Source organism: Salmo trutta, chromosome 13, assembly GCF_901001165.1.
Source record: "Salmo trutta chromosome 13, fSalTru1.1, whole genome shotgun sequence".
NCBI classification, from domain to species: domain Eukaryota; kingdom Metazoa; phylum Chordata; class Actinopteri; order Salmoniformes; family Salmonidae; genus Salmo; species Salmo trutta.
In genome coordinates this window covers 84,620,421-84,643,858 of record NC_042969.1, presented here as the reverse complement: position 1 = coordinate 84,643,858, position 23,438 = coordinate 84,620,421, and the positions used below count along the sequence as shown (strand labels likewise).

At 43.9% G+C, this 23,438-nt stretch overlaps 2 protein-coding genes across 2 annotated transcripts; one reads left to right on the top strand and one right to left on the bottom strand.

Moving 5' to 3' along the window:
• Positions 1-1,828: 1,828 nt before the first annotated feature.
• On the bottom strand, positions 1,829-6,927 carry LOC115206645 (extracellular calcium-sensing receptor-like). The gene is made up of 7 exons (XM_029773816.1): positions 6,650-6,927; positions 5,938-6,232; positions 5,097-5,386; positions 4,571-4,851; positions 3,779-3,987; positions 3,014-3,359; positions 1,829-2,745 (listed from the first exon to the last, which is right to left on the bottom strand). Exons 1-7 carry the CDS (start codon positions 6,925-6,927, stop codon positions 1,829-1,831), a joined length of 2,616 nt encoding a protein of 871 aa, XP_029629676.1.
• A 5,757-nt stretch (positions 6,928-12,684) lies between these two features.
• Positions 12,685-17,736, top strand: LOC115206644 (extracellular calcium-sensing receptor-like). The gene is made up of 7 exons (XM_029773815.1): positions 12,685-12,962; positions 13,622-13,916; positions 14,479-14,768; positions 15,014-15,294; positions 15,651-15,859; positions 16,198-16,543; positions 16,820-17,736. Exons 1-7 carry the CDS (start codon positions 12,685-12,687, stop codon positions 17,734-17,736), a joined length of 2,616 nt encoding a protein of 871 aa, XP_029629675.1.
• The last annotated feature ends 5,702 nt before the right edge of the window (positions 17,737-23,438 follow it).

The following is a 23,438-nucleotide window of genomic DNA, read 5'->3' as shown; positions in this document are numbered from 1 at the left end:
GCTGGCAGTGAGGAACGATACAGGGTTCCAGTGGGTGGCCAGTGAGGCCTGGGTTATGGCCAGCTTGCTCACCTCCCCTCAGGTCCACCCACTGCTACAGGGAACCCTGGGCTTCTCCTTCCCAGGAGTCAGTATCCCTGGCCTGGGGGACCTCCTGCTGGAGGTCAGGCCCTCGCCCATACCGGGGTTTGAGTTCATCAATATGTTCTGGGAGGAACTGTTTGGCTGCAAGTTGGATTTTGGGGCGGGCAGCGGCTCAAAGTGTCCTGGACTGACTGCTATATGTAATGGTTCAGAAGATCTGAGTGTGACATTGAGTCAGGATCTCCTATCGTGTGTGTGTGTGTGTGTGTGTGTGTGTGTGTGTGTGTGTGTGTGTGTGTGTGTACGGGTGTGTAAGTTAGTGTGATTATTTATGAATGTATTTCCAGTAATATTTAATCATCCTTATATGTTACTTGTTTTTACAACATGATCTCCTCCCCTTTCTCTTTGCTTATTTGAGCTCTTCTTGCCATAATATGTACTTGGTCTCTTACCAAACACGGCTATCTTCTGTATACCACCACTACCTTGTCACAACACAAATGATTGGCTCAAACACATTAAGAAGGAAAGAAATTCCACAAATTAACTTTTAACAAGCCACACCTGCTAATTGAAATGCATTCCAGGTGACTACCTCATGAAGCTGGTTGAAAGAATACCAAGAGTGTGCAAAGCTGTCATCAAGGCAGAATAATCTAAAACTCAAAATATCATTTGATTTATTTAACACTTTTTTGGTTACTACATGAATCCAAATGTTATTTAATAGATTTGATGTGTTCACTATTATTCTAGAGTGTAGTAAATAATAGAAATAAAGAAAACCCCTTGAATGAGTAGGTGTGTTCTAACGTTTGACTGGTGCTACAAGTAAAGAACAACTTAGTGTTAAGTGTTACTCATAACCACAGCTCATAATGGTTGCTGCCCACTACAGTACCTGTGCTCCAGAGTGGTGCAGTGGTCTAAGGCCCTGCATATCAGTGCTAGAGGTGTCACTACAGACCCTGGCTCGATTCCGGGCTGCACCACAACCGGCCGTGATTGGGAGGCCCGTAGGGCAACGCACAATTGGCCCAGCGTTGTGCGTGTTAGGGTTTGGCTGGGGTGGTCTGTGATTGTAAATAAGTAATTGGTCTTAAATGACTTGTTAAATGAATAGAAATTGAAGTACTCTACATTGCACGAGAAACTATTTGGCTTCTTAAACAGTGTGTGTCTTAATTAACTGCTCTAGTGGGTGATGTAAGCATGAGAAGACTGACCATCACTGGTCAAGTGTTTGCAATAATGTGGTTGGTTAATTTGTGATCTGTAATTCATAAAATGCAATGAAAATAAAAAACAAGGTATCTAACAAATGTGGAATGACAGGCCAAGCAATCATTGACAAGACACCAATATATCTGAAAATGTTTATTATATTATACTATTATAATACGTACCACAATGAATTACAATAGCAGTTGAACACATGCACTTCAATGTTATATCAATTCATAAAGGAATAAAGCTTTTCTCCAAACAACATGGAAGTGGTTCTCTGTAGGCTACTGCTAATCACATCATTTAGCAGGTCATATTAGATTTTAACACTCTAGATTTGAACAATCTCTCATAACGTTGGAATATCTCAAGTTAACCTGTGTCATGTTACTAGTTACAATGTTACCTATGATTAGCTGCTAAATTGTTGGTCATCTCTGTCAGAGTAGTCCTACCTAACTATATAATAAACCATATAACTGAATGTTAGAATGTTTTTCCCCTCAATAATTTCTTAATAACGTATATCATTGGATGTCTTCTCCATAAGGTGTTTCTTGGTGTTCTTCTCCGGCCTGAACAGAATAATAAAGCATTTAGGAACAAATAATAGAAAGAACAACCCAAAGCTAGAGGTGATGATGGCAAAGATCTCCACAGCTACAGTCAACTTCCCAGGAGAGCTGACATAAGCTGGGATAAAGGTGATCCAGACTGCACAGAATATGAGCATGCTGAAGGTGATGAATTTGGCCTCATTGAAGTTATCAGGCAGCTTCCGAGCCAGAAAAGCCAGCACAAAGCACAAGAGAGCCAGGAGTCCTATATAGCCCAACACAGCCCAGAAACCAATAGCTGAACCCACATCACACTCTAGAATGATCTTTTCCTTGTAGGTAGTGAGGTTTTTAATGGGGAATGGAGGGGACAAGACCAACCACAGAGTGCATATCAAAGCCTGGACAAACGTGAAGAACACCACAGTCAATCTCTGCTGTGGAGGACCAAACCATTTCATGACATTACTGCCTGGAAGCGTAGCCCTGAAGGCCATCAACACCACTATTGTTTTCCCCAGAACACAAGAGATGCAGAGGACGAAGGTGATCCCAAACGCTGTGTGACGCAGCATACAAGACCATTCAGAGGGCCGGCCAATGAAATTAAGAGAACACAGAAAACACAGAGCCAAGGAGAAGAGCAGCAGGAAGCTCAGCTCAGAGTTGTTTGCCCTGACGATGGCCGAAGTTCGGTGGCGGTAAAAGACAGTTGCCATGGCGATGGCCAGACAAGCCCCGCCCACAGAGCAGGTGGTGAGGATGATTCCGAGGACCTCGTGGAAGGACAGGAACTCCACAGGCTTAAGGATACAGCGGTCTCTCTCAGCGTTGGGCCAGTACTCCTCGGGACAGATCAGACAGTCTGAAGAATCTGACCAGGACAAAACAACAGACATCAAATGTTAATAATAATAGATTCAGGTTTTACTTATTTACAAATACATGTCCCACAATGTTGCACTTTGTCAGTTTACTATAAAGAATGTTGAATTAATGTGCAGCTTACATGAGATAATAAGAACAGGAACATGATTGACAGACACTACCTTTGTAGTGCTGGTAGTATGAATAAACCACTACTTAGTAAACCTTGACAGAAATTACTACACATTTTATGCCAACTATTCCTATAGTCCTACCTGTGTTATTACTGATCTCTCCCTCTGCACATTGGATACAGTCATAACAGCATACAGGCTTTCCTTTCTGTATAGCCTTACGAGTGCCTGGGGGACAGCTCTCACTGCACACTGACACAGGTACTTGTGTACTGTTCTTTAACCAGGTGATTTCACTCTCGATGTCAAGCCTCTGATCAGCAGGCAGGGACGCATCATAGCGCCCCACTGTCACAAACTCCATCTTCCCACTCTCCCCTATCTGCCAGTTGACCAACTCATATGTGGCAACTGGGTCCCCGTTGGCATCAAAAGACACGTGGTACCCATTACGAGAGAAGTTCACCATCCTCAATCTCTCCAGGACCTGGGGGTTGGAAGGGCAAGGGAGAGAGGGAGAGAGTGAGGGGACGAGAAAGAAGGAGAGAGGTGAAGAGAGATGGAGATAAGGGAAGAGAGAGATGAGTGAGGGAAGAGAGATGGAGAGATAGATGGAGAGAGGGGAAGAGAGAGATGAGTGAGGGGAAGAGAGATGGAGAGATAGATGGAGAGAGGGGAAGAGAGAGATGAGGAATGGAAAGAAAGATGGAAAGAGAGAGAAATGGAGAGAAGGGAAGAGAGATGGAGAGAGGGAGAGAGAGAAACAGAACATTAATTCAACTCATATTTATCAGATGTGTTACTTCAGAACAAGTTGTAAAGTACAATGAGAACTCCTTGGCCTTCATACATGTAGTCTAAATAAACATATTTATCAGGAAATTATAGTATAGACTTGTCATTCACCTGTGTTGGCTTCACATTAAGGTTTTTGTCACAGTTCACAGTGGAGTTTTCTCTCTCTTCACAAACAATGCTGTGGATGGCGTGTGCTATGGCATAAACAGCTTTATACACCATGTTAGTGACACGTAGCTGAGATGTATCTGTGTAGGGGACCTGTAGCTGCTGTATATCCTCACTTCCATCACACACCTTCTCCTCAACACCAACACCTGTAGCGGTCCAGACAGATAGACAGACAGACAGACAGACAGACAGACAGACAGACAGACAGACAGACAGACAGACAGACAGACAGACAGACAGACAGACAGACAGACAGACAGACAGACAGACAGACAGACAGACAGACAGACAGACAGACAGACAGACAGACAGACAGACAGACAGACAGACAGACAGACAGACAGACAGACAGACAGACAGACGGATGATGAATGGATGGATAGATGATAGATATTTAGATAGATAGATAGATAGATAGATAGATAGATAGATAGATAGATAGATAGATAGATAGATAGATAGATAGATAGATAGATAGATAGATAGATAGATAGATATATAGATAGATAGATAGATAGATAGATAGATAGATAGATAGATAGATAGATAGATAGATAGATAGATAGATAGATAGATAGATAGATAGATAGATAGATAGATAGATAGATAGATAGATAGATAGATAGATAGATAGACAGATAGATAGATAGATAGATAGATAGATAGATAGATAGATAGATAGATAGATAGATAGATAGATAGATAGATAGATACCTGTCCCCAGCCTACAGCCAAAGGCTCCCTCCCAGAACTCTGTGAGCATGGGAGAGTTGGACACCTTCTGTGGGGAGAGGTCCAGGAGGAAGTCCCTGAGGCCGGGGATGACAGAGCGTTGGATGCCAATTCCGATGGCCCCGGCACACAGGCCGAAGCGCAGCATATCTGGGTCAGTGACCCAGGACTCGCTCCCGATCCACTGGCGGGGCGGAGAGGGCAGGCGCTCCATCTCCTCCAGCAGGATTCTCATGTCCCCAGATGCTACGAATGCAACCACCACCTGGGCTGTGGAGCTGGGGAACATGATTATATCATATGCTTAATATGCTGGTCATGTTTGTCTTTCATTGGAATGTCTCAGTGAAGTGAACATGAACATTAGTATTAATCAACACTTTTGACAAGCTTAAGATATGCAAATCATGTTGGTCTCACAGATCAGCTTTCGGAAAAGTGAGAAATGAACAACAAAAGTATTTTTTTTAAATATAGTCTTGCATTTGTATGAATGAAAAGTTCACAAGTTAACATGGATCACCTGCGGATCACGTCGGCCACCCGTTGCACTCTGCTGAGTGGGTTGATAAAGGAGAAGGCTTCAGAATACTCCACACAGATGCCTTCCTCTTGTGCTGCATGTAGGAAAGCTGCCATCCCGTTATTACCGTAGTCAGAGTCGGAACGGACCGCCCCAATCCAGGTCCAGCCGAAGTGCCTGACGAGGTGGGCCAGAGCGGCAGCCTGGAACTGGTCACTGGGGATGGTTCTGAAGAAGGTTGGATACTGTTTCTTATCACTCAGACACGCACAGGTGGAAGAGTGGCTCACCTAGGTAAAAACAGACAGTCGAAAACATGAGAAAGAACATCATGTCGGCCTAACAACTCTAATGTATTGGCTACTTGCTATTTCTTTTATTTATCTACGTAGTTTGATGTTAGGGAGACATTAATAATAATAAGCAAATTCATTGTTTTTCATTAGGCCAGAATGAATAGGATACACAAAAGTGAGACACCATTCCCTGGTCTCCCATAACAACCTAGCCTATGAAAGATAGTCCTCAGATCATGTTCAAATGCCTATAGAAGTTCTCCAGATTCATATTCCTCAGTCTATGTTCTAATGCCTATAGAAGTTCTCCAGACTCATATTCCTCAGTCTATGATCAAATGTCTATAGAAGTTCTCCAGACTCATAGTTCTGTCTATGTTCAAATGCTTTTCTCCACATAATTTCACACAGAAATGTATATTCCTGAAAGAGAGAATACAGTTGGAATACAGTGAATTAAAAGTTGAACTCATTCCTGAAAGAGAGGAGAATGTAAACTAGGAATACAGTAAATTAAAAGAAGCTTTCTTTCCACAGGAGTTTACCTGAGGAATGCCGAAAGGGCCGGTGATGCGCAACATGCTGATGGTAGTTGTGGAGCCAGACTCGCCAACGATAGCTGTCACTGTAGCCGACCCCGAGCACTGTTCTCCGGTATCAAACATGGGGTCCAGGCTGTTAACCAGCGGGAAGGCCACTTTCACGGCCATAGGGACTGAGTTGCAGGAGTCGTGCACTTGATAACCAAGCGTGACACCCGGTAGAAGGTCTGAACTGTTGTTTATCTCCTCAACTGCGAATACCATGGCGCGCGAGAAGCGCAACTCACGGGAATCCATACTGTAAATAGAAGATGGGTGAGTGAGCACCCATATAGAATGTTACCATGGCAAACAGCCTAATATCTAGTATTATTTTCCATACCGTCTATATGCCTACATTTTGTTGTCTGTAATTGAGGACATTGAAGAATAGTCTGCATTTGGAACTGTGATCCTTAGCAACAGTAGTCTTCACCTACTCTCTCAGACACAAACACAGTTTTTATCTGTCTTTAAAGACACTGTTAATCTGTCTTTCAACAGACTGTTTATCTGTCTTTAAAACACTGTTTGTCTCTATAAACACACTTAATATCATCTTTAAAAACACTGTTTATCTGTCTTTAAACACGCAGTATCTCTGTCTTTAAACACAATTTATCTGTCTACCCACACAGCCACAGTCCTGTCCCCTTTCCCTCTTTCGCTCACTGACCTCCCTGTGCACTGCAGGGGCTCAGGCAGGCTGGTGTAGCTGTGGTCCACAGTGTGCATGTAGTAGTGCATGGAGAAAACACCCCCAATGACAAAGTCCCCGTCCTGGGAGAACGCCGGAGGATGAGGGGTGCCTTGGAGCCTGCATCTGACAGACTCCAGCCCAGAGGCAGAGGCAGACGAGAGCAAGGCGAGCACACCAGCCACCACAGCTAGATGTAGTAGAACCAGACTACCAGCCAGACTTGGATCCAGAGCAGGAACCAGAGAGAGCCTCATTCCCCTGATGTGTAGAAGGTATGGGGTAGCACAGCGCCACACAGACCCACATAAGTCAGGTTACCTCTCTACTCTGGGTTAAATACCCACCGTACCTCTATGGGCATTCCTCTGGGGGCCACACTGTGGGTATGGCCATGCCAAAGAGGGAGGGGTTAGAGGCTGCTCTGCTCACTCAGTCAGGTCCTGCTTCTTTCAGATATATAGACTGCATGCACCAGCATAAGCCCTAAGTAGACTGTAATGGTTTATATAGACATAAACATACAGTAGACACAAAATAACCATCTGGCTCTCTTATATTTCCCCTACAGTCTAGTCCTCTTGGCACGTTGCCTCTCTTATATTTCCACTGAAGTCTAGTCCTCTTGGCACGCTGGCTCTGCACAGTATTTCCCCTACAATCTAGTTATCTTGGCACACTGCCTCTCTTATTTTCATACTACAGTCTAGTCCCCTTGGTATGTTTCCTCTCTTATGTTTCCACTACAGTCTAGTCCTCTTGGCAATCTGCCTCTAGAAAGTTTTTCCCCTACAGTCTAGTCCTCTTTGCACGCTGGCTCTCTTATATTTCCACTGCAGTCTAGTCCTCTAGGCACGCTGGATCTACAAAGGAACCTAGAAAGAAACCTGGAGAGGAACCAGGCTCTGAGGGGAGGCCAGTCCTCTTCTGGCTGTGCCAGGTGGAGATTATAACAGTACATGGCCAAGATGTTCAAACGTTAGAGACAGCAGGTGTGGTAGAGTGAGAGAGTTGAAAACAGCAGGTCCGGGACAAGGCAGCACGTCCGGTGAACAGGTCAGGGTTCAGTTGAAACTGGAACAGCAGCACGACCAGGTGGACTGAGGACAGCAAGGAGTCATCAGACCAGGTAGTCCTGAGGCATGGTCCCAGGGCTCAGGTCCACAGAGAGAAGAGAAAGACAAAGAGAGAAAGAGAGAGAATTAGAGGGAGCATACTTAAATTCACACAGGACACCGGATAAGACAGGATACATACTCCAGATATAACAGTGAACCTAGCCCCCCAACACATAAACTATTGCAGCATAATTAATGGAGGCTGAGACAGGAGGGGTCGGGAGACACTGTGGCCCCATCCGACTATACCCCTGGACAGGGCCAATCAGGCAGGATATAACCCCACCTACTGTGACAAAGCACAGCCCACACCACTAGATATCTTTAAACACCAACTTACTACCCTGAGACAAGACAGAGTATAGCCCACGAAGATCTCCCCCACGGCACAAACCCGAGGGGGGCGCCAACCCGGACAGGAAGATCACATCAGAGACTCAACCCACTCAAGAGACGCACCCCTCCTAGGGACGGCATGGAAGAGCACCAGTAAGCCAGTGACTTAGCCCCCGTAATAGGGTTGGAGGCAGAGAATCCCTGTGGAGAGAGGGTAACCGTCCAGGCAGAGACAGCAAGTTCGGTTCATTGCTCGAATATCTTTCCGTTCACTTTCACACCACTGGGCCAGACTACACTCAATCATAGTACCTACTGAAGAGATGAGTCTTCAATAAAGCCATAAAGGTCAAGACCGAGTCTGCGTCTCTCAAAATGGATAGGCCGACCATTCCATAAAAATTGAGCTCTATAGGAGAAAGCCCTGCTTAGAAATTCTAGGGACAATAAGGAGGCCTGCATCTTGTGACCGTAGCGTACGTGTAGTAGGTATGTATGGCAGGACCAAATCAGAAAGATAGATAGGAGCAAGTCCATGTAATGCTTTGTAGGTTAGCAGTAAAACCTTGAAATCAGCCCTAGTCTTAACAGGAAGCCAGTGTAGCTGGAAGTTTAACTGAAGTAACTGAAGTTTATTTCGTGCTTTATCCGGGTAGCCAGAAAGTAGAGCATTGCAGTAGTCTAATCTAGAAGTGACAAAAGCATGGATACATTTTTCTGCATCATTTTTGGACAGAAAGTTTGTGATTTTTGCAATGTTATGTTATGGAAAAAAGCTGTCCTTGAAACAGTCTTGATATGTTCGTCAATAGAAAGATCAGGTTCCAGATTTACGCCAAGGAGCTTCACAGTTTTATTGTACAACCATCAAGTACAACCATCAAGATTAATTGTCAGATCCAACAGAAGATCTCTTTGTTGCTTGGGATGTAGAAATAGCATTTTTGTTTTGTCTGAGTTAAAAAGTAAAATATTTGCCTCCATCCACTTATGTCTGAAACACAGGCTTCCAGGGAGGGCAAATTTGGGGCTTCACCATGTTTCATCGAAATGTACAGCTGTGTATCGTCCGCATAGCAGTGAAAATTAACCAAGATGTAAAATATATAGTGAAAACAGTAGAGTTGATTTGCCAGAGGACAAACCATCCACAGAGACAAACTGAAATCATTCTGACAGATAAGATCTAAACCAGGCCAGAACTTGTCCGTGTAGACCAATTTGGGTCTCAAATCTCTCCAAAAGAATGTGGTGATTGATGGTATCAAAAGCAGCATTAAGGTCTAGGAGCACGAGGACAGATGAAGAGCCTTGGTCTGACGCCATTAAAAGGTAATTTACAACATTCACGAGTGCAGTCTCAGTGCTATGATGGGGTCTAAAATCAGACTGAAGTGTTTCTTATATGTTGTTTGTCTTCAGGAAGGCAGTGAGTTGCTGTGCAACAGCTTTTTCTAACATTTTTGAGAGGAATGGGAGTTTTGATATAGGCCAATAGTTTGGCTTTTTCAAGAGAGGCTTTATTACTGCCACTTTTAGTGATGTTCAACATGTTTATTATGTTCAACATAGGAGGACCAAGCACAGGAAGCAGCTCTTTCAGTAGTTTAGTTGGAATTGGGTCCAGTATGCAGTTTGAAGGTTTAGAGGCCATTACTATTTTCATCAAAGTGTCAAGAGATATTAAAAAAATTGAGTGTTTCCCTTGATCCTAGGTCAGTGTTGGGAAGACTCAGGATAACTGAGCTTTGGAGAAATACGCATATTTAAATAGGAATCCGTCATTTTCTTTCTAATTATCATGATCTTTTCGTCAAAGAAGTTCATGAATTTATCACTGCTGATGTGAAAGCCATCCTCTCTTGGGGAATGCTGCTTTTTAGTTAGCTTTGCGACAGTATCAGAAATACATTTTGCATTGTTCTTATTCTTCTCAATTAAGTTGGAAAATAGGATGATCGACCGTCTTCTACCGCCACTGAACTTCGGCCATCGTCAGGGCCAACAACTCTGAGCTGAGCTTCCTGCTGCCCTTCTTGGCTTTGTGTTTTCTGTGTTCTCTTACTTTCATTGGCCGGCCCTCTAAATGGTCCTGTATCCTGCGCCACACAACGCCTTATGGAGAAGACATCCAATGATATACGTTATTAAGAAATGATTGAGGGGAAAAAACATTGTAACGTTCAGTTATATGGTTTATTATACAGTTAGGTAGGACTACTCTGACAGAGATGACCAACAATTTAGCAGGTAATCATTGGTAACATTGTAACTAGTAACATGAAACAGGTTCACTTTAGATATTCCAACGTTATGAGAGATTGTTTAAATCAAGAGTGTTAAAATCTAATTTGACCTGCTAAACCATGTAATTAGCAGTAGCCTACAGAGTGGAACCACTTCCATGTTGTTGGAGAAAAGCTTTATTCCTTTATGAATTGATATAACATTGAAGTGCATGTGTTCAATTGATATTGTAATTCATCAAATTATGTATTATAATAATATAATAAACATTTTCATACATAGTTGAAGTCAGAAGTTTACATACACTTAGGGTAGAGTCATTAAAACTCATTTTTCAAGAACTCCACACATTTCTTGTTAACAAATTATAGTTTTGGTAAGTCTGTTAGGACATCTACTTTGTGCATGACACAAGTCATTTCTCCAACAATTGTTAACAGTTGTTTCACTTATAATTCACTGTTTTACACACTAGTGGGTGAGACGTTTAGATACACTAAGTTGACTGTGCCTTTAAATAGCTTGGAAAATTCCAGAAAAATAAGTCATGGCTTTAGAAGCTTCTGATAGGCTGATTGACATCATCTGAGTCAATTTGAGGTGTACCTGTGGATGTATTTCAAGGCCTACCTTCAAACTCACTGCCTCTTTGCTTGACATCATGGTAAAATCACATGAAATCAGCCAAGACCTCAGAAAGAAATGTGTAAACCTCCACAGTCTGGTTCATCCTTGGGAGCAATTTCCAAACCCCTGAAGGTACCACGTTCATCTGTGAAAAATATAGTACGCAAGTATAAACACCATGGGACCACGCAGGCGACATACCGCTCAGGAAGAAGACGTGTTCTGTCTCCTAGAGATTACCGTACTTTGGTGCGAAAAGTGCAAATCAATCCCAGGACAACAGCAAAGGACCTTGTGAAGATGCTGGAGGAACTAGGTACGAAAGTATCTATATCCACAGTAAAACGAGTCCTATATCGGCATAACCTGAAAGGCCGCTTAGCAAGGAAGAAGCCACTGCTCCAAAACAGCCATAAAAATGCCAGACAAGGGTTTGCAACTGCACATGGGGACAAAGATCTTGACCATCGTTATTTTTGGAGGAAAAAGGAGGAGGCTTGCAAATCGAAGAACTCCATCCCAAATGTGAAGCACAGTGGGTGGCAGCATCATGTTGTGGGGTTGCTTTGCTGCAGGAGGGACTGGTGCACTTCACAAAACAGATGGCATCATGAGGATGAAAAATTATGTGGATATATTGAAGCAACATCTCAAGACATCAGTCAGGAAGTTAAAGCTTGGTCGCAAATGGGTCTTCCAAATGAACAGTGACCCCAAGCAATCTTCCAAAGTTGTAGCAAAAATGGCCTAAGGACAACAAAGTCAAGGTATTGGAGTGGCCATCACAACGCTCTGAACACAATGCAATAGAAAATTTGTGGGCAGAACGTAAAAAGCTTTTGCGAGCTAGGAGGCCGACAAACCTGATTCAGTTACAACAGCTCTGTCAGGAGGAATGGGCCAAAATTCACACAACTTATTGTGGAAAGCTTGTGGAAGGCTACCCAAAACGTTTGACAAAAGTTAAACAACTTGAAGGCAATGCTACTAAATACAAATTTAGTGTATGTAAACTTCTGACCCACTGGGAATGTGATGACAGAAATAAAAGCTGAAATAAATAATTTTCTCTACTATTATTCTGACTTTTCACATTCTTAAAATAAAGTGGTGATCCTTAGTGACCTAAGACAGGGAATTTTAACTTGGAATAAATGTCAGGAATTTTGAAAAACTGAGTTTAAATGTATTTGACTAAGGTGAATGCAAACTTCCGACTTCAACTGTAATTGAGGCAACGTGCCAAGAGGGCTATACTGTAGGGGAAATACAAGACAGGAAGCGTACCAAGAGGGCTAGACTTTTGAATAAATACTGTGTACTGCCAGCATACCAAGAAGACTAGATAGTAGGGGAAATAATGTGAAGAGCCAGCGTGCCAAGAGGACTAGGCTGTAAAATAAATATGAGAGGCTCATGGTTATTGTGTGTCTAATGTGTGTTTACAGTCAATTTAATTCTGATGTTGTTGCATACACTCTCTGTAGATGAAAGAAGCAGGACCAGACTGGGTGAGCAGAGCAGTCTCTAACCCCTCCCTCTTTGGCATGGCCATACCCACAGCGTGGCCCCCAGAGGAATCCCAACAGAGGTACGGTGGGTATTTAACCCAGAGTAGAGAGGTAACCTGACCTATGTGGGTCTGTGTGGCGCTGTGTTACCCCATACCTTCTACACATCAGGGGAATGAGGCTCTCTCTGGTTCCTGCTCTGGATCCAAGTCTGGCCGGTAGTCTGGGTCTGCTACATCTAGCTGTGGTGGCTGGTGGGCTCGCCTTGCTCTCGTCTGCCTCTACCACTGGTCTGGAGTCTGTCAGATGCAGGCTCCAAGGCACCCCTCGTTCTCCGGTGTTCTCCCAGGACGGGGACTTTGTCATCGGGGGAGTTTTCTCCTTCCATTACTACATGCAAACTGTGGATCACAGCTACACCAGCCTGCCTGAGCCCCTGCAGTGCACAGGGAGGTCAGTGAGCGCAAGAGGGAAAGGGGACAGGACTGTGGCTGTGTGGGGAGACAGATAAATTGTGTTTAAAGACATAAACAGTGTGTTTAAAGACAGAGAAACAGTGTTAATTACAGAGAAACAATATGTTTAAAGAAAGATAAACAATGTGTTTAAAGAAAGATAAACAATGTGTTTAAAGACTGATAAACAGTGTGTTTAAAGACAGAGAGACAGTGTTAATGACAGAGAAAAAATGTGTTTAAAGAAAGATAAACAATGTGTTTAAAGACAGAAAAAGAGTGTGTTAATGACAGAGAAACTATTTTTTAAAGTTGATAATCAGTGTGTTTAAAGAGACAAACAGTGTTTTAAAGACAGATAAACAGTGTTTTAAAGACAGGTAAACAGTGTTTTAAGGACAGATAAAATGTGTGTTTAAAGACAGATTAACAGTGTGTTTAAAGACAGATAAAAAGTGTGTTTGTGTCTGAGAGAGTAGGTGAAGACTACTGTTGCTAAGGATCACAGTTCCAAATGCAGACTATTCTTCAATGTCCTCAATTACAGACAACAAAAGTGTAGGCATATAGACGGCCTGGAAAATAATACTAGATATTAGGCTGTTTGCCATGGTAACATTCTATATGGGTGCTCACTCACCCATCTTCTATTTACAGTATGGATTCCCGTGAGTTGCGCTTCTCGCGCGCCATGGTCTTCGCAGTTGAGGAGATAAACAACAGTTCAGACCTTCTACCGGGTGTCACGCTTGGTTATCAAGTGCACGACTCCTGCAACTCAGTCCCTATGGCCGTGAAAGTGGCCTTCCAGCTGGTTAACAGCCTGGACCCCATGTTTGATACCAGAGAACAGTGCTCGGGGTCGGCTACAGTGACAGCTATCGTTGGCGAGTCTGCCTCCACACCTACCATCAGCATGTTGCGCATCACCGGCCCTTTCGGCATTCCTCAGGTAAACTCCTCTGGAAAGAAATTATTCAGCTTCTTTTAAACTTAATGTATTCCTACAGTATATTCTCCTCTCTTTCAGGAATGAGTTCAACTTTGAATTCACTGTATTCGAACTGTATTCTCCTCTCTTTCAGGAATATACATTTCTGTGTGAAATTATGTGGAGAAAGGCATTTGAACATAGACTGAGAACTATGAGTCTGGAGAACTTTATAGGCATTTGAACATAGACTGAGGAATATGAGTCTGGAGAAATACTATAGGATTTTGAACATAGACTGAGGAATATGAGTCTGGAGAACTTCTGTAGGCATTAAAACATGATCTGAGGACTATCTTTCATAGGCTAGGTTGTTAAGGGAGACCAGGGATTGGTGTCACACTTTTGTGTATCCTATTAATTCTGGCCTAATGAAAAACAATGAATTGGCAAATTATTATTATGTCTCCCTAACATCAAACTACATAGATAAATAAAAAAAGCAGGAAGTAGCCAATACATTAGAGTTGTTAGGCCGACATGATGTTCTTTTTACATTTTTCAACTATCTGTTTTTACCTAGGTGAGCCACTATTCCACATGTGCGTGTCTGAGTGATAAGAAACAGTATCCAACCTTCTTCAGAACCATCCCCAGTGACCTGTTCCAGGCTGCCGCTCTGGCCCACCTCATCAGGCACTTCGGCTGGACCTGGATTGGGGCGGTCCGTTCCGACTCTGACTACGGTAATAACGGGATGGCGGCTTTCCTACATGCAGCACAAGAGGAAGGCATCTGTGTGGAGTATTCTGAAGCCTTCTCCCTTACCAATCCACTCAGCAGAGTGCAACGGGTGGCCGACGTGATCCGCAGGTGATCCATGATAACTTGTGAACTTTTCATTCATACAAATGCAAGACTATATTTATAAAAAATACTTTTGTTGTTAATTTCTCTCTTTTCCCAAAGCTGATCTGTGAGACCAACATGATTTGCATATCTTAGGCTTGTCAAAAGTGTTGATTAATACTAATGTTCATGTTCACTTCACTGAGACATTCCATTGAATGACAACCATGACCAGCATATTAAGCATATGATATAATCATGTTCCCCAGCTCCACAGCCCGGGTGGTGGTTGCATTCGTATCTGCTTGGGACATGAGAATCCTGCTGGAGGAGCTTGACCACCTGCCCTCTCCGCCCCGCCAGTGGATCGGGAGCGAGACCTGGGTCACTGACCCAGATATGCTGCGCTTCGGCCTGTGTGCCGGGGCCATCGGATTTGGCATCCAACGCTCTGTCATCCCCGGCTTCAGGGACTTCCTCCTGGACCTCTCCCCACAGAAGGTGTCCAACTCTCCCATGCTCACTGAGTTCTGGGAGGGAGCCTTTGGCTGTAGGCTGGGGAAAGGTATCTATCTTTCTATCTATCTATCTATCTATCTATCTATCTATCTATCTATCTATCTATCTGTCTGTCTGTCTGTCTGTCTGTCTGTCTGTCTGTCTGTCTGTCTGTCTGTCTGTCTGTCTGTCTGTCTGTCTGTCTGTCTGTCTGTCTGTCTGTCTGTCTGTCTGTCTGTCTGTCTGTCTGTCTGTCTGTCTGTCTGTCTGTCTGTCTGTCTGTCTGTCTGTCTGTCTTTCCGTCCGTCCGTCCGTCCGTCCGTCCGTCCGCCCGCCCGCCCGCCCGCCCGCCCGCCCGCCCGCTGTCTGTCTGTCTGTCTGTCTGTCTGTCTGTCTGGACCTCTACAGGTGTTGGTGTTGAGGAGAAGGTGTGTGATGGCAGTGAGGATATACAGCAGCTACAGGCCCCCTACACAGATACATCTCAGCTGCGTATCACTAACATGGTGTATAAAGCTGTTTACGCCATAGCACACGCCATCCACAGCATTGTTTGTGAAGAGAGAGAAAACTCCACTGTGAACTGTGACAAAAACCTTCATGTGAAGCCAACACAGGTGAATGACAAGTCTTTTTTATAATTTCCTGATAGATATGTTTATTTACACTACATGTATGAAGGCATATGAGTTCTCATTATACTTTACAACTTGTTCTGAAGTAACACATCTGATAAATATGAGTTGAATTAATGTTCTGTTTCTCTCTCTCCATCTCTCTTCCCTTCTCTCCATTTCTCTCTGTCCATCTTTCTTCCTCTATCTCTCCATCTCTCATCTCTCTCTTCCCCTCTCTCCATCTATCTCTCCATCTCTCTTCCCTTCACTCATCTCTCTCCTCCCTTATCTCCATCTCCATTCACCTCTCTCCCCTCCCTTGCCCTTCCAAACCCCAGGTCCTGGAGAGATTGAGGAGGGTGAACTTCTCACGTAATGGGTACCAGGTGTCTTTCGATGCCAACGGGGACCCAGTGGCCACCTATGAGCTGGTCAACTGGCAGAGACAGGAGAGTGGGAAGATGAAGTTTGTGACAGTGGGGCGCTATGATGCGTCCCTGCCTCCTGACCAGAGGCTTGACATGGAGAGGGAAATCACCTGGGTAAAGAACAGTACACAAGTACCTGTGTCAGTGTGCAGTGAGAGCTGTCCCCCAGGCACTCGTAAGGCTATACAGAAAGGAAAGCCTGTATGCTGTTATGACTGTATCCAATGTGCAGAGGGAGAGATCAGTAATAACACAGGTAGGACTATAGGAATAGTTGGCATAAAATGTGTAGTAATTTGTATGACAGTTAACTAAGTAGTGTTTTTTTCATATTACCAGCACTACAAAGGTAGCGTCTGTCAATCATGTTCCTGTTCTTATTATCTCATGTAAGCTGACCATTAATTCAACATTCTTTATTGTAAACTGCCAAAGTGCAGCATTGTGGGACATGTATTTGTAAATAAATAAAACCTGAATCTGTTATTATTTGATGTCTGTCATTTGATGTCTGTTGTTTTGTCCTGGTCAGATTCTTCAGACTGTCTGATATGTCCCAAGGAGTACTGGCCCAACGCAGAGAGAGACCGCTGTATCCTTAAGCCTGTGGAGTTTTTGTCCTTCCACGAGGTCCTCGGAATCATCCTGACCGCCTGCTCTGTGGGCGGGGCTTGTCTGGCCATTGCCACGGCAACTGTCTTCTACCGCCACCGAACTTCGGCCATCGTCAGGGCAAACAACTCTGAGCTGAGCTTCCTGCTGCTCTTCTCCTTGACTCTGTGTTTCCTGTGTTCTCTTACTTTCATTGGCCGGCCCTCTGAGTGGTCCTGTATGCTGCGCCACACAGCGTTTGGGATCACCTTCGTCCTCTGCATCTCTTGTGTTCTGGGGAAAACAATAGTGGTGTTGATGGCCTTCAGGGCTACACTTCCAGGCAGTAATGCCATGAAATGGTTTGGTCCTCCACAGCAGAGATTGACTGTAGTGTCATTCACGTTTGTTCAGGCTTTGATATGCACTCTATGGTTGGTCCTGTCCCCTCCCTTACCCATTAAAAACCTCACCACCTACAAGGAAAAGATAATTCTGGAGTGTGATGTGGGTTCAGCTATTGGTTTCTGGGCTGTGTTGGGCTATATAGGACTCCTGGCTCTCTTGTGCTTTGTGCTGGCTTTTCTGGCTCGGAAGCTGCCTGATAACTTCAATGAGGCCAAATTCATCACCTTCAGCATGCTCATATTCTGTGCAGTCTGGATCACCTTTATCCCAGCTTATGTCAGCTCTCCTGGGAAGTTGACTGTAGCTGTGGAGATCTTTGCCATCATCACCTCTAGCTTTGGGTTGTTCTTTCTATTATTTGTTCCTAAATGCTTTATTATTCTGTTCAGGCCGGAGAAGAACACCAAGAAACACCTTATGGAGAAGACATCCAATGATATACGTTATTAAGAAATTATTGAGGGGAACAAACATTGTAACGTTCAGTTATATGGTTTATCATACAGTTAGGTAGGACTACTCTGACAGAGATGACCAACAATTTAGCAGCTAATCATTGGTAACATTGTAACTAGTAATAATTAACAGGTTCACTTTAAATATTCCAATGTTATGAGATATTGTTCAAATCTAGAGTGTTAAAGTTTAATTTGACATGCTAAATGATGTGATTAGCAGTAGCCTACAGAGTGGAACCACTTCCATGTTTGGAGAAAAGCTTTATTCCTTTATGAATTGATATAACATTGAAGTGCATGTGTTCAATTGCTATTCTAATTCATTGTAGTACTTATTATAATAGTATAATATAATAAACATTTTCAGATATATTGGTGTCACGTCAATGATTGCTTGGCCTGTCAATCCACATTTGTTCGATACCTTGTTTTTTATATTCATTGCATTTTATTAATTACAGATCACAAATAAACCAACCACATTTTTTCAAACACTTGACCAGTGATGGTCAGTTTTCTTATGCTTACATCACCTACTAGAGCAGTTAATTAAGACACACACTGTTCAAGAAGCCAAATGGTTTCTAGTGCCATGTAGAGTACTTCAATTTCTATTTATTTAACAAGTAATTTAAGACCAATTTCTTATTTACAATCACAGACCACCCCAGCCAAACCCTAACATGGACGACGCTGGGCCAATTATGCGTCGCCCTACGGGCCTCCCAATCACGGCTGGTTGTGATGCAGCCCAGATTCGAGCCAGGGTCTGTAGTGACACCTCTAGCACTGATATGCAGGGCCTTAGACAGCTGCACCACTCTGGAGCACAAGTACTGTAGTGGGCAGCAACCATTATGAGCTGTGGTTATGAGTAACACTTAACACCAAGTTCTTCTTTACTTGTAGGACCAGTCAAGCGTCAGAACACACCTACTCATTCAAGGGGTTTTCTTCAACCGTCCTCCGTCGGACGTCGGAGCAGACGCTTCCACTAGCCCCGGGCTACTAAATTTTAAACGCCGCGTCGCCCGCGTGCTAGCATAGTAGCGACTGCTCCGTGGCTTCCCTGTTCCATCTATCACTGCCCCCTGGACCCTATGACCACTTGGCTATATAGCTTATGCCTGCTGGACTGTCCATTAATCACTGTGCTCCATTCTGTTTATTTTTTTGTTTATCTGTCGGCCCAAGCCGCGAACTCAGGCTGTGTGTGTAGTTAACCGACCCTCTCTGCCCAGTCATCACAATTTTACCTGTTGTTGTTGTTTTAGCTGATCAGCTGTTGTCTCACCCGTTGTTGTCTAGCTAGCTCTCCCAATCAACACCTGTAATTATTTTATGCCTCGCTGTATTTCTCTCTCAAATGTCAATATGCCTTGAATACTGTTGTTTAGGTTAGTTATCATTGTTTTAGTTTACAATGGAGCCCCTAGTTCCACTCATCATACCTCTGTTACCTCCTTTGTCCCACCTCCCACACATGCGATGACCTCACCCATTATAACCAGCATGTCCAGAGATACAACCTCTCTTATCATCACTCAGTGCCTGGGCTTACCTCCGCTGTAGCCGCACCCCACCATACCCCTGTCTGCACATTATGCCCTGAATCTATTCTACCACGCCCAGAAATCTGCTCCTTTTATTCTTTGTCCCCAACGCTCTAGGAGACCAGTTTTGATAGCCTTTAGCCGTACCCTCATCCTACTCCTCCTCTGTTCCTCGGGTGACATGGAGGTAAACTCAGGCCCTGCGTGTCCCCAGGCACCCTCATTTGTTGACCTCTGTGATTGAAAAAGCCTTGGTTTCATGCATGTCAACATCAGAAGCCTCCTCCCTAAGTTTGTTTAACTCACTGCTTTAGCACACTCCGCCAACCCTGATGTTCTTGCCGTGTCTGTATCCTGGCTTAGGAAAGCCACCAAAAATTCTGAGATTTCCATACCCAACTACAACATTTTCCGTCAAGATAGAAATGCCAAAGGGGGAGGAGTTGCAATCTACTGCCTAAATTGCCTGCAAAAGTCTGTCATACTTTCCAGGTCTATACCCAAACAGTTCGAACTTCTAATTTTAAAAATGAATCTCTCCAGAAATAAGACTCTCACTGTTGCCGCCTGCTATCGACCCCCCTCCTCTCCCAGCTGTGCCCTGGACACCATATGTGAATTGATCGCCCCCCATCTAGCCTCAGAGTTCGTTCTGTTAGGTGACCTAAACTGGGATATGCTTAACACCCCGGCAGTCCTACAATTTAAGCTAGATGCCCTCAATCTCACACAAATCATCAAGGAACCCACCAGGTACAACCCTAAATCCGTAAACATGGGCACCCTCATAGACGTTATCCTGACCAACTTGCCCTCCAAAAACACTTCCGCTGTTTTCAAACAGGATCTCAGCGATCACTGCCTCTTTGCCTGTATCCGCTGTGGGTCCGCGGTCAAATGACCACCCCTCATCACTGTCAAACGCTCCCTAAAACACTTCTGCGAGCAGGCCATTGTAATCAACCTGGCCCGGGTATACTGGAAGGATATTGACCTCCTCCCGTCAGTCGAGGATGCCTGGTCATTCTTTAAAAGTAATTTCCTCAACATCTTAGATAAGCATGCCCCGTTCAAAAAATGCAGAACTAAGAACAGATACAGCCCTTGGTTCACTCCAGACCTGACTGCCCTTGACCAGCACAAAAACATCCTGTGGCGGACTGCAATAGCATCGAATTGTCCCCGCGATATGCAACTGTTCAGGGAAGTCAGGAACCAATACACTCAGTCAGTCAGGAAAGCAAAGGCTAGCATTTTCAAGCAGAAATTTGCATCCTGTAGCTCTAACTCCAAAAAGTTTTGGGACACTGTAAAGTCCATGGAGAACAAGAGCACCTCCTCCCAGCTGCCCACTGCACTGAGGCTAGGTAACACGGTCACCACCGATAAATCCATGATAATTGAACATTTCAATAAGCATTTCTCAACGGCTGGCCATGTCTTCCTCCTGGCTACTCCAACCCCGGCCAACAGCTCCGCCCCCCGTGCAGCTACTCGCCCAAGCCTCCCCAGCTTCTCCTTCACCCAAATTCAGATAGCAGATGTTCTGAAAGAGCTGCAAAACCTGGACCTGTACAAATCAGCTGGGCTAGACAATATGGACCCTCTCTTTCTAAAACTATCCGCTGCCATTGTTGCAACCCCTATTACCAGTCTGTTCAACCTCTCTTTCGTATCGTCCGAGATCTCTAAAGATTGGAAAGCTGCCGTGGTCAACACCCTCTTCAAAGGGGGAGACACCCTAGACCCAAACTGTTACAGACCTATATCCATCCTGCCTTGCCTATTTAAAGTCTTCGAAAACCAAGTTAATAAACAGATCACTAAACATTTCAAATCCCACCGTACCTTCTCCACTGTGCAATCCGGTTCCCAAGCCGGTCACGGGTGCACCTCAGCCACACTCAAGGTACTAAATGATATCATAACCACCATCGATAAAAGACAGTACTGTGCAGCCGTCTTCATTGACCTGGCCAAGGCTTTCGACTCTGTCAATCACCGTATTCATATCGGCAGACTCAATAGCCTTCAGTGTGTTCAGTGTGTTCAGTGTGTCAAATCGGAGGGCATGTTGTCCGGACCTCTGGCAGTCTCTATGGGGGTACCACAGGGTTCAATTCTCGGGCCGACACTTTTCTCTGAATATATCAATGATGTCGCTCTTGCTGCGGGCGATTCCCTGATCCACCTCTACGCAGAAGACACCAATCTGTATACTTCTGGCCCTTCCTTGGACAGTGTGCTAACTATCCTCCAAATTAGCTTCAATGCCATACAACCCTCCTTCCGTGGCCTCCAACTGCTCTTAAATGCTAGTTAAACCAAATGCATGCTTTTCAACCATTCGCTGTCCGCACCCTCCCGCCCGACTAGCATCACCACCCTGGACGGTTCCAACCTAGAATATGTGGATAACTACAAATACCTAGGTGTCTGGTTAGACTGTAAACTCTCCTTCCAGACTAATATTAAACATCTCCAATCCAAAATCAAATCTAGAATCGGCTTTCTTTTTCGTAACAAAGCCTCCTTCACTCACACCGCCAAACTTACCCTAGTAAAACTGACTATCCTACCGATCCTCGACATCTTCAAAATAGCTTCCAATACTCCACTCAGCAAACTGGATGCAGTCTATCACATTACATTTTAGTCATTTAGCAGACACTCTTATCCAGAGCAACTTACAGTAGTGCATGCACACATTTCATAAAAAAAATTCCGCAGTGGTCCCCCATGGGAATCAAACCCACAACCCTGGCATTGCAAACGCCATGCTCTACTAACTGAGCCACACTGATCCACACACAGTGTCATCCGTTTTGTTACCGAATCACCTTATACCACCCACCACTGCGACCTGTATGCTTTAGTCGGCTGGCCCTCGCTACATATTCATCGCCATACCCACTGGCTCCAGATTACTCAATAATAATATTCTTGGTAAAGCTCCACCTTATCTCAGTTCACTGGTCACAATAACAACACTCACCCGTAGCACACGTTCCAGCAGGTATATCTCACTGATCATCCCTAAAGCCAAGACCTCATTTGGCCACCTTTCCTTCCAGTTCTCTGCTGCCAGTGACTGGAACGAATTGCAAAAATTGCTGAAGTTGGAGACTTTTATTTCCCTCACCAACTTTAAACATCAGATATCCAAGCAGCTAACCGATCGCTGCAGCTGTACATAGTCCATCTGTAAATTGCCCACCCAATCTACCTACCTCACCCCCATACTGTTTTTATTTATTTACTTTTTTGCTCTTTTGCACACCACTCCACATGCACATCATCATATGCTCATTTATCACTCCAGTGTTAATCTGCTAAATTGTAATTATTCGCTCCTATGGCCTATTTATTGCCTACATCCTCATGCCTTTAGCACACACTGTATATAGACTTTATTTTTTCTTCTGTATCATTGACTTGTTTATTGTGTTATTGGCTTGTTTATTGTTTACTCCATGAGTAACTCTGTGCTGTTTGTCTGTGTCACACTGCTTTGTTTTATTTTGGCCAGGTCACAGTTGTAAATGAGAACTTGTTCTCAACTAGCCTACCTGGTTATATAAAGGTGAAATCAAAATAAAATAAAATAAAATAGGGTTTCCCATAGAAAACCATTGGAAAATACTATGACCTAAAAAAAACAATCCCTGGATGGTTTGTCCTCGGGGTTTCACCTGCCAAATCAGTTCTGTTAAACTCACAGACATTATTTTAACGGTGTTAGAAACTTTGGAGTGTTTTCTATCAACATCTACCAATTATATGCATATCCTAGCTTCTGGGCCTTAGTAACAGGCAGTTTACTATGGGCACACTTTTCATCCGGATGTGAAAATACTGCCCCCTATCCCTAAGAAGTTTTAAGTGGTACTTTAAAATATTTACACCACTGTCTACAACCTGGTTCAGGTTATCAGTCAACCTACCAGGGTAGTTACAAACAGAACAGGACTGAAATCATCAGCATGTATTAATCACAAATGTACAAATGCTGCATACATTTTCTTGAAAGCAGTATCCAAATTCATCTGATGTAGTGATCACATTATAGTAGCCATATCTAGGAAAACCAAAGTTCCAACGCCTGCATCTAATATAGTGTATAAGAGGTCATACAATATGT